At 43.1% G+C, this 10,682-nt stretch overlaps 5 protein-coding genes across 5 annotated transcripts; 2 read left to right on the top strand and 3 right to left on the bottom strand.

The window, feature by feature from the left end:
* Positions 1–581: 581 nt before the first annotated feature.
* On the bottom strand, positions 582–1,726 carry JR316_0011251 (Vesicle transport v-SNARE protein vti1; the record flags this gene model as incomplete). Its single annotated transcript, XM_047896908.1, has 5 exons — positions 582–675; positions 875–936; positions 1,028–1,399; positions 1,455–1,513; positions 1,606–1,726. 5 exons carry the CDS (start codon positions 1,724–1,726, stop codon positions 582–584), a joined length of 708 nt encoding a protein of 235 aa, XP_047743317.1.
* A 746-nt stretch (positions 1,727–2,472) lies between these two features.
* Positions 2,473–3,512, bottom strand: JR316_0011250 (uncharacterized protein; the record flags this gene model as incomplete). The annotated part of the gene is made up of 7 exons (XM_047896907.1): positions 2,473–2,615; positions 2,676–2,743; positions 2,805–2,863; positions 2,928–3,056; positions 3,114–3,161; positions 3,232–3,311; positions 3,371–3,512. The coding sequence occupies 7 exons, from the start codon at positions 3,510–3,512 to the stop codon at positions 2,473–2,475; spliced, it is 669 nt and encodes a 222-aa protein (XP_047743316.1).
* Positions 3,513–4,806: 1,294 nt separating this feature from the next.
* JR316_0011249 (uncharacterized protein) lies at positions 4,807–5,783 on the bottom strand (the record flags this gene model as incomplete). Its single annotated transcript, XM_047896906.1, has 7 exons — positions 4,807–4,946; positions 5,004–5,071; positions 5,128–5,186; positions 5,241–5,366; positions 5,423–5,470; positions 5,526–5,605; positions 5,657–5,783. 7 exons carry the CDS (start codon positions 5,781–5,783, stop codon positions 4,807–4,809), a joined length of 648 nt encoding a protein of 215 aa, XP_047743315.1.
* Positions 5,784–6,661: 878 nt separating this feature from the next.
* On the top strand, positions 6,662–7,661 carry JR316_0011248 (uncharacterized protein; the record flags this gene model as incomplete). The annotated part of the gene is made up of 6 exons (XM_047896905.1): positions 6,662–6,794; positions 6,848–6,918; positions 6,980–7,213; positions 7,270–7,325; positions 7,389–7,456; positions 7,525–7,661. 6 exons carry the CDS (start codon positions 6,662–6,664, stop codon positions 7,659–7,661), a joined length of 699 nt encoding a protein of 232 aa, XP_047743314.1.
* A 976-nt stretch (positions 7,662–8,637) lies between these two features.
* On the top strand, positions 8,638–9,606 carry JR316_0011247 (uncharacterized protein; the record flags this gene model as incomplete). Its single annotated transcript, XM_047896904.1, has 7 exons — positions 8,638–8,770; positions 8,820–8,899; positions 8,953–9,000; positions 9,055–9,180; positions 9,233–9,291; positions 9,352–9,419; positions 9,473–9,606. The coding sequence occupies 7 exons, from the start codon at positions 8,638–8,640 to the stop codon at positions 9,604–9,606; spliced, it is 648 nt and encodes a 215-aa protein (XP_047743313.1).
* Positions 9,607–10,682: the final 1,076 nt, after the last annotated feature.

Genomic DNA, 10,682 nt, shown 5'->3' with positions numbered 1-10,682 from the left:
AAAGAGAACAGCGGGAAAATTAGAGAGCAAAAAGAAATGTCCACTGGTGGACAAAAGAGCATTTAGGTATGTCTACATCTTCCCTACCTGACCTTCCGAAGGACATCCGCTCCCGCGCCATTTTCTGTATCTGTGTGAGTGTCCGAATGACAAGAGCATAAATTACAACAACAGCAATAACAAGCAATAAGAATTCGAAAAGAGTCCATGTGAACGGTAGGAAGAGTACAACTTCCTCCTCGTCCGAAGGTGTCCGTGAAAATACGAATACGAATGTGAATGCGAACGAGGATGCGAAAGAATGGCAATAGTGAATTGAGGATAAGGATGCATGGAGGATGTGCATGTGCATATGTTGTGGATGCATTGTAGAGGTGGGATGTGCAAAGTAAAAGCAAAAGCATAAATATCAAAAAAGCTCCCTGAACGTAGGGGTATCGTGTGCAACGAAACAACTGTCCTTCACACTTCCTCCTCACTCACCGAGCCCCTTCGAACGTCTGAAGCCGAAAGTTAGGTTTGATGAGCCCGACCGACGACCAACGCTCAGTGCCGAAAAACCAATGTCAATGACCCCAAATTCAATGCCTGAAAATCTTGAAATACAGGATGACCAACACAAGTATGATGAAGAATACGCCGATCACGCTGAGCAGGACACGCTGCTTGTACATTCTGTAATCAAAAGTGAAGGGTGAGTCAAAGTGTCAGGCGGATTCGAGGTGATAATTAAACAAAGTTTGATGCGAGTCAAAAAAGTCGAAGAGGGTATGTAAACATTGAATACAACAAGGAACAGGAGAGCAAGTTTATGGACGGAACAAAGAGCAAACGAAACAGAAACAACAAAAAAGCTGAGTGGAACGGGACTCACTGCCTGATCATCTTCTTCAATGTCCCCGAGGCCCTCTCGATATTGGTGTCCGCTGTACCAAGCTACAAAGTGCACATACCCCAGGTCAGCGCAAGTCCAATTGAATTGAACCAAACCAAGCCTAGAAGAAAAAACATTGATGAAACCACCCACCAAATTCCGCGAATTCTCAATCTGCTCCCTCTGCCCCCTCAAGCTCCTCAAAATATCCGCACCATACGCCTCCGTCTCAAGCGCAACACCCGTACTGCTCTTGATCCTCCGGCTACCTTCGTCCAGCGTCTCTGTGCCCTGCAAGAGCCGCGCACGCTCGCCGTACGGGTCATCCGACGTCGCTGCGTCCGTGTACCTTCCAGGGCCCGGGGAGGACCGCGAGAGAAGCTCGCCGCGTGCTGCGTGCGCATGTTGCTCCTTTGAGAGCCGCTTGTAGCGTGTCAGGTCGGCTTTGGCGGCTTTGAGTCGGGCTTGGAAGGGCGGTTTGAGGGATTGGGGGATCCCTTGGATTTCGATCTCGAGTTGGGATATCTGTGTGTCATAGTTGAGCACAGAAAACAAAAAGTAGGTGACATGTAAGACGCACTATATCGTCTGCTTCGTCCAGCTCAACCTCGACTTTCCTAAGTGCCGCCTTGCGCTGCTCTAAATACCACATTGACAACACACGCAGTACATTGAAAGAAAGCCAATAGATTGTCAGAAACTCTGTAGTATATCTGAATACGAAGCCTCACCGCCGACCTGCGCACCGTTCGCAGCGGGCCCCTCGAGCTTCGCCGAGATGCTACTGATGATGTGCCGAAAATCCAGCTCGTACGCGTCAAACATCGCTGTAGGAGATTCGGCGTTGTCCATTATACCAATTGTTTGTATCGCCGAGAGCTGTTCCTGACGATTGTTGTGGTTAAAAGCAAAGAACAATGATGAAGTGCACAGCGAGGAGAGCGTGACGACACTGAAAGCCTAAAAGAGTAATATGCTTACGTACTAACTCTCACGTAACTAAGTAAATATTATTAAATAACAGTACGTTTAGACTCCGCTTTGACGGATCTAATTTGTTGACGTCAATTTCATCTTCTGGCAATTCTGTGTATCTTAACTTGTGAGGAGGTAATTTTCCTTAGTGATTGAACATATTATGACTCCAATTCAGTTATCTGTAGCTCCTACCTTATGGTCAAATATAACAACATCCTCTTTGTGCCGTCGAATCTTATCTGTTTAACATCGACAAGATTGATTGAAGGAGATGGTCATCAGTTTGTTTTGTATCAATTTTTAACAAGTCTTTCCATTGATACCAACTGATTGGAAACTCTATGCGAAGATTGGCCTCACTAATTACAAGAAGAAGTACTCTGTCGATTTCGCTTACTAGGCATCGACGGATTCGACGCAACCAATTCAATCGATTCCTAATCCTCAACTGGCTTCGCGATTCAAAATTGTTCCTGCAGATTCCATGCACACCCTCGCACCCACACCACAAAACAGTCATTGCGTATAATGAAATAGATATTTTTCAAGATTTAACGACGGGCGTATCGCCAACGTCAACGACAGAAGGTAGGGAGTATTACCAACTACGAGCGCAACACCTAGGAGCTCGTTGCACTTCTGATCCGAACGGCATTTGTGTTCTCCTCAATGTACACCTCCCATTTCGACAACGGAGGAAGCTCAATCAAATTCTCTTCGAAGAGCTTCGGGCTCTGCACTTCTCCCTTGAGCACTTGGTTTACTATAAAGAGTTGAATAAGTCGCTTCACAGACAATACAGATGAAAGACTTAATAACTCACCTTTGATGTCGGTGACAGCGTAAATTTTAAGTTTCGGTGTAAGTGCCAGCGAAAGAGTATCACCTTTTCTAATACGTTGTCGCACTGGTTAGAGTGCATGATGGATAATATCTGTAGAGAATAACATACGGAATATCCGTCCATGTAAAGATAGGTTCCATCCGGGTCCCAGACTTGTCGAATATTCCCTGAAATGCACATGCACATACACGTCATTTCAAAGACACGCAAACTGCAGTTATGCCTACGTACAAATCCAAGCGTGGCAGGAAAGTCGGTCTTGACTTTACATTGCACAATATTGTCTGCATTTTCAGCTTTGACAGGGGCTTTGAGGAAGTTATCTCCGTCTTCTGTCACAAGCTCGCAGACCTGCCCGCTCTACATGTCCATTGTCAGTGTAATACTCTTTCTGAGTAAAAGGAAAGTATTAATTACTTGACAGCGGCGGGCACTGCTGGAGAACACGATGTTTCCGCTATCAACCTGATATTCATCGTCCGCCGATTTCGATCAGCATTCGTACAAATATGATGCGAAGAAAAATGCACAATACCTGTGGGATCAAAAATCCAGTATCCGCCGTGTACATCGCAAGGCCGTTGTCAATGGAACCCGCCCGGAACTTCATGACCTCTAAGTTCACCCGGCACCAGATTCAGCACTTGAACCAAAGAAAATAAAACGCCACTTACTCCAGCAGACTGGGAAAATGTCCGAGAACAGCTTCCCCTTTGTCAGGGGTTCGAACATGAATACCAGAGTCACGTCTTTGGACAGCTGGTTGCTCATGAAGTTGAGCTTTCTTGTGTTTCCTACTGTTCCGGGTGTGGACATTGTTGAAAATTTAAATACTATGCAAGTGTAGGTGTGAAACTAGGAGTGTGAGTGGTTCTGAAGAATGTTTGAACACCCTCACGAATATCCTTGTTTTATAGCATACTTGTACTGCATTATTACGAGATTTCAAATTAAAACTTGGAGTACCGTCGAGCGACAGATCTAATTTTTGTATGTACGGCGATATAACAATGCCTGTAATACACGTTGCTCCGCTGTCGGGATGAAGTCAGCGTCAACGGGACACCGTTGAGCTCAAAAGTTTCCCATAATGGTTGGTACCTTGCCTGATGGCCTCTGAAGAGTGAAGCTATTGCTTATGACAGGTGGCTTTTTTTGGAAGATCTCTGTGCCGATGGAAGTTAACGCCACATTTTGCAGATCAGAGGTGAGTCCTCAGTGTACGTACCGACTGTTCCCATCATTGAACTGATGGCGAGAACTCACCGTGACAATGTCAAGATGCTGAAGTGTATGCTTCATCACCCAAACAGGTACACACGTACGTACACTCTACGTCGGAGCATACCGACGCCGGACGCAAACAAACCATAAACACTCCCCAGTCTCAAGTAGGCGCTCGTAAAACTATATCACCGGATCAAACCGCACTGTACCTTGAACTTGTTTCTCCATTGTCCTTTTCGGGTAAACGCGCACAGTGTACCTTTGTGTACCTTATGTCTTTGAAGTCGGGATACGGAATCGCCGGTGAGGGGTGTGATGAGGTGACCTAAAACAAATAATTGCTTGTGTAGGAATCTTCATTTCAGGAACGATGTCGGCGACAGGTGCGAGTAGTTCATTGGGAATAACGCCGATGTAACTGATATTGGGCATACAGAATTTACCTTGCAGGGTAAGCGAGGGAAGCACCGCGTGCCACCGCTCCAGGTTGTCTTTGAGCCTCAGCTTCTTGATGAAATTTAACTTGATGTCATTGTGATTCCACGGGATATGAAAAGGGAATTTACTTTTGCCTAGTCGTAAATATTGTGTTACACAATTAATGTAACGTGAAATATCGATTGCATGGTAATCTCAGACTTATGCACCATTTCAATACGGGATTTGAAATGGAGTACAATGGATACAAACAAAAAGTAGATACAAGCAATTTATAGAGTCAAGTTGTGCCACGGAGGTGGAAAACAGTATGAAAAAGAGCTGATTTTACTTATCAGACAATCACGCGGAGTAAACTGGAGTAGAATAGAATAAAAGCGGTATAATATTCAAAGGGACTATTTAACGACGAGATTTATCCAACGTCGTGGGACATGTAAATCGCCTACTTATCAGCACGAGTGATTTTAATAGCCTTGGTATTATTATCCACAGACACAGTCCACCTTGAGAGACTGGGAAGAGTGAGTATGTTCTCTTTAAACAAGGAATCACTGAATACGTCAGATTTGACAACCTCGGTCTCTATCAAAAGGTTTTTCAGAATTCTATTTCCGTCTACAAGAGTTCAGTCCAACTAACCTTGGTAGTTGCTAACTGCATAGATTTTGAGAACCGGGGTGACCTTAATTGACAGTCTGTCTCCCTTCCTGGATGCAATACGTAAGTTGTTTATTAATGGCATTTGAAGTGCAGATTAGCTTACGGTATGTCCTTCCACGTAAACAAAGGCTCCAGCGCTGTCTTTTTCTGGTTAAAGATTCCCTATAATATGTGTTAGTTGCAATTGAATGCTCTTTTAAAATGACGGTGACACACAAAGGCAACGGTGGCAGGGAATGAACTTTCGACCTTGCACTGGATTATTCCCTCAGCGCCGGCTGTCGCTTGCTCAAGATAGTTGTCTCCATCGTTGTCGGTTTTTAAAGTACAAATTTGTCCCGTCTAAGAATGTAATATTAGCTCACGTTTTATAGCTGGAAATCTGACGAGTGCCTTACCTCGCATGGGCGCGCATTACCAGCGCAAATCATGTTTCCACAATCGGTCTGTAAATAATGTCAGGAATGCATTATTCTTCCCAGAATGCGTCCATAAGTTTACCTGTGGAACCATGAGCCCAGTTTGAGATGTATACACGACCTTAGCTACTCCAGAATTTTCTTTGCTCAGCCTAAGAACCTCTACAAGAACTGTTAAGCAATACTTTCAACATCAACATAAAAACATCTTACTCCAGCAGATAGGAAACATCTCGGTGTATAGTTTCCCTTCGGCCATAGGTTCGAACATAAGCATTAGCTGGTATGGCTTTGTGAGATCTGAGTACTCGAATTCGAGTGTTCTAGTGTTTCCAGACATGTTGATGGATGAGGTTGGTGACGGTGGTTAGTTGGGATAACGATCTCACTCTTATGCCCTCCTCTTCTTATAGGTTACCTTTAGCGTATACTATGTTGCTTGTAGACTTATGAAATCCAATAGCAAGGAGACGGCGCTTCGGCGATTCTATAACGCCTGACGTGCCTTCAGGAACGTAATACCACATAGTGGATTCCGAGAACGTTTTGACTGGTACCATCTCATGGTTGACGCAGATTTTCATCGACACCAAATGAATCTATGATTCCAATACTTTCGGTAACAAGACAGACCCCATCAAAGTGGCATCGGGCCATCGTCCAGCAGTCAAGATGCCCAATATTCGCGCCATAATCAACTTAATGTCGGCATCACAGTACTGCGTAGGCGCTCGAATTTTCATAATTAAAGTTAAAGTTTTTGACTTGATGTACGTGTTAGCTCTCTTCGCCGCGGAAATGGAAAAGTTTTTCCTTCAAGACGAACGTGTTGTAGTTGTTTTCAACCTCAAGCAACACTGCGGTGTCAATGCACTACTCTACCTTTGACCAATCAACGCACCTATAGGCGTACATTCGGCGTTTCAAATCGCCGACGCTCTCCTTAAATGATCAGGGCCCATTCAATGTCAACTCCGCGACTGAGTGAGAATGATCCCCTGATTCTGATCATTTTGTGATCCAAAGTTTGATATCTCCGTATGGGTGTGGGCGTTTAATCCTCCGGATGCCTCTCCTGAGTATGAAATTGATAATAATTCTAACACTCCAGGACTTTGCCACACCACTAATGCCTATAAAATGGCGAAATGACATCCAGAAACATCATCAACTACACCTCCACTGTCCGTAAAGCTACCTAGCTATCCCTCATTCAAAATGTCCATCACAGGCAATGCCAGAAAGCTCACTTTTGTCTCGAAGAACTTGGGAAAAGATATTGACTTAATGCTCATGTTCGAGCCTCCGAAACTGGGTGAACTATATACCGATCTGTACCCTGTTTGCTGGAGTATGTTGGCTCTCCCAGCTCTTCTAATTTGATGCTTACCCTCGTTTTGGCAGAGGTCCTTCAGTTCAGTGCCTCCAATATCAGCACCGCGGTTGCTTTGTATACTGCCGACACAGCTTTTATGGTCCCACAGGCACGTTTTGCTAATATCCAGTGGTTTCTATAGCGTGTAACCTTTCCTACAGAAAGAAGATGATTCCAACATCGTGTCTGCTCTCAACGTACAGAAATGCCAGGTGAGAGAACCGAACTACGACAAATTTGCATACCCTCAGTCTCATTCTATACATTCAGGGTGGAGAGATATGCTCGTTGATGACCAACACCAAGGGAAACAACTACCTTACTGCGCCAGGAGTAGGTACCCTGGGCTTATTCAATGCAAAATCCAATCTACCAAGCCAGCGGATGTCGCATTTGTACGTCATCCCGGCATATCTTGTACCATGTGTATTTATTGACGACAACTCAATAGGGAATTGTTGGCAAAGATCAGTCGGTTTCACCCATTTTCAAATGGAACGGACTCGCGTAGGTTACTCTTATTGTATTCATATGCTCTGGACATGTTCACTTACAGCTCCTGTCATTCAGTGTCGACAGTAACCTGGCTGTCAAACTCAGCCCCGTACTGAAAATCTATGGTGTCAGCGACTACCAATGTACGATCAATGTTCAATATATTTTGATCATTGAAAAATGTTTGACTGACATCATCTGTATTATACAGCCTCTGAGATACTTAGAGGAGACGTAACCACGGAAGAGCTATTTAACCAAGATCTTACTAAACTACCTCACGAATCCACCTGGAATGTTGTCCGCGACCCTAGTAGCTTGCAGCTGAAGATTGTGCGCGCCAAGTAATCGTAATTTACTGATGGACGTTGACACAGTTCTCGTCGTTAAATCATTTCCTATCGTTATATCAATAGTACTTTCTGCTCTATGACTCACAGACAAATATGTTTATCCAATAAATTCGTCTATTATGCCTTTTTAAATTGAAATACCCCTGAGAAGTTGGAGTGATCAGTGCAACAACATTGATGCGTTTAAATATACTGAAGGACAAAGCTTTACCTCAAGGTCAGGAAGCAGGGATTAAGGAGCTTCTCAGTGGTTTAATCAACGATTAAATGAATATGATGTTCAAACAAATTGATACAGTAGATTCTGCCCCACTGCAAGGGAAATATCTGCTCCGTCTCAAGCCTAAACGCCCACATTCATACGGAGGTATCCAATCTGGGATATTGAAAAGTGATCAGGTCAGGTCATTATTGACGTTCCCACTCTCTGTCATCGGAATACCAGGATCGAGATTTGTCTTAAAAAATCGGAGATTTCATGGTCCCGAGTTCACTCCTGCACATAATTTTCAAGTCAGTGGCATTTTTGCTGATGGGGCACGTCTTCTTTGAACAAGGGTTTTGCGTTTTACACACAAAGCAGGAGACATCGACCCTGCGTAGCCACGTGCTTCCGGTAAATTTGTACTCCTGCATCATTAAGGGGAAATTGATCGACGATTTAGATCCTTGAACTCGAGGAACAGCTAATGTGTAAGGTGTAGACGTTTATCAATCGGCTTCGACTTAACAGATGTCAAAATATGGGTGCGCATGGCAGGCCAAATTGTTTCGATGAAGTTGTTGGTCCGGTACTCAAGTATCTCCGAGACCTTGTGTTACACCACTGATGCTTGAAGAAACACAGATATGCAACCTACCACCAACTGCATTCGCAGGACCTGAGAATGATATAAATTACAAGGCCACTCCAGCAGAGATTACCATCTCAAAATCCAACGACTCATTTTGTCAAGAGTTCTTATATCACAATGCCTGTCACTGGAAACGCAAGACAGCTCACCTTCAGGGCAGACAATTTGGGCAAGCAAATTGACTTGATGCTCGTGTTCACCCCACCAGCAGAAGGAAAGCTGTACTCAGACCTGTACCCCGTTTGCTGGAGTGAGTTGTCTAATTGTGCGTTGCTGCTTCATGACTAAACGATACACAGAGGTTCTGCGATTTCACTCGTCAGGCCTCAGTGGCGCAACGGTTCACTACAGCGCCAGCACTGCATTTGTTTCCCCCCAAGTAAGTTATCATTATCTTTTATATTTGAAACCAATTTTAAAGCAGCACTGTAGAAAGATACCGACAACATCGTCTCTGCATATAATGTAGAGAGCTGCGAGGTAGGTGCTATATGTTTGGTCATCTTGTTTTTATTTGACGCCCACCTTTTACAGACTGGGCAACTATGTGCATTAATGACCAACGAAAAAGGGAATAACTACCTTACAAAGGCTGCTGTCGGATCCAAGGGAGTTGTTCAATGCAAAATTCAAACATCTACACCAGCGGAAATTGCATTTGTATGTCAGGGTTTTGATCCCCAAGATGCTGCACTCTAAATGGTTCTCTCAGGGTTTATTTAACCAAGACAAGACCACTGTTAGCCCTGTATTCAAGTGGACTGGATTGGGGTATAGATTCTGTTTCCTTCCTCTCTCGTCGTTAGCATCGCTTATTCTGGTCATTTCCAGTATCGGAAGCACTTTGGCGGTCAGGCTTACCCCCATCCTAAGAATATATGCTGTTAGTGATTACCAAGGTAAACATATGTTGAAGCTATACTGTCTCCCTGACTGAATTTGTAATGTTCAGCGAGTGAAATTATCAAAGGAGATTTACACTCTGAGGTCAAGTTCGAGAAGGATCTCATGACGCTTTCTCATGAAACTACCTGGAATATCATACGTGACCCAGTCAGCAAAGAGATTAAGATTGTCCCTGCTTAGTTAGCTATACATCTACCTTTGAACGCATGTCTATTCACCGTCGTTAAATATATTATTTATAATTCTTGGCTATATAAGTGGCAGCAGGATAAAAGCAGGGTTGATTTAAAGGAAGCGGAGGATTAGATGAAAACCGGAGTCACTAATAGTCAAAGGTAAACCACACTGCTGGCGTCCATCGATATTTAACTCGTAAAAATGGGTTGTAAAAATGTCAATAATGAAAAATGCGATTTTTACTACGTAAATAGAAAAAACTTTTAACAGATAAAAAGAATGTAAAGTTTTGAACTATTTGCGGCATTTTCATCATTAGAAAAATGGTTACTTCTCGCCTGAATATTTACACAAAAATGGTTTTTTCCATTGAAAATGCCTATTTTTTACATCAAATTTATGAAAGGAAACCTTTTTCGCTTATAAAAATGAGTCCTTTTGTAACTAAAAAATGTGACAAATAGTTCAAGTCTTTACGTTCTTTTACTTTGTCAAAGATATACTGTATTTATCCAGTAAAAATCATGTTTTTCATTGTTGACATTTTTGCAACACATTTTGATGAGCCAAAAATTGATGGGCGCCAGCAGTGCCATGACAGCAATCTTCAACATATGAACACCGGAAGTTTGGATCTTATCGGTTCATTTATTTCTTGTTTGTATTATTATGTACATGTTATACGCAGTGTCTAACGGAGGGATTCCAATCCAAGAATATATCAAACAAAATATACTTCTCAATTGACATCACGAGGTTATGAACGAGTCATCTGACAGTCACTTAGACTTTAATTTGTCTGTCAACGTGAATCATCATGAACTTGTGAAGCGGGTTGTTATTCAACGCCACTGATAACACATTGACATTCTAATACAACAGCTTTGGAAGGCATGCAAGTGGAAAGAATGGTCTATATGCACTTGATCTTCTATGAATCCTACATCCACATGTTGCTAGAGAATTTATAGATTTCATTTTGGTTCTACTGAATTGAAAGTCTTGTCGTATCATTTGGTGCGAATTCTGTATCTCTGAAAGTTCACAAAACAAGCAGATATGTAATTCCAAGAATAACG

Source organism: Psilocybe cubensis, chromosome 11, assembly GCF_017499595.1.
Source record: "Psilocybe cubensis strain MGC-MH-2018 chromosome 11, whole genome shotgun sequence".
Lineage (NCBI taxonomy): Eukaryota > Fungi > Basidiomycota > Agaricomycetes > Agaricales > Agrocybaceae > Psilocybe > Psilocybe cubensis.
The sequence above is the reverse complement of the archived record's forward strand: the minus strand, read 5'-3'. Positions and strand labels throughout refer to the sequence as shown.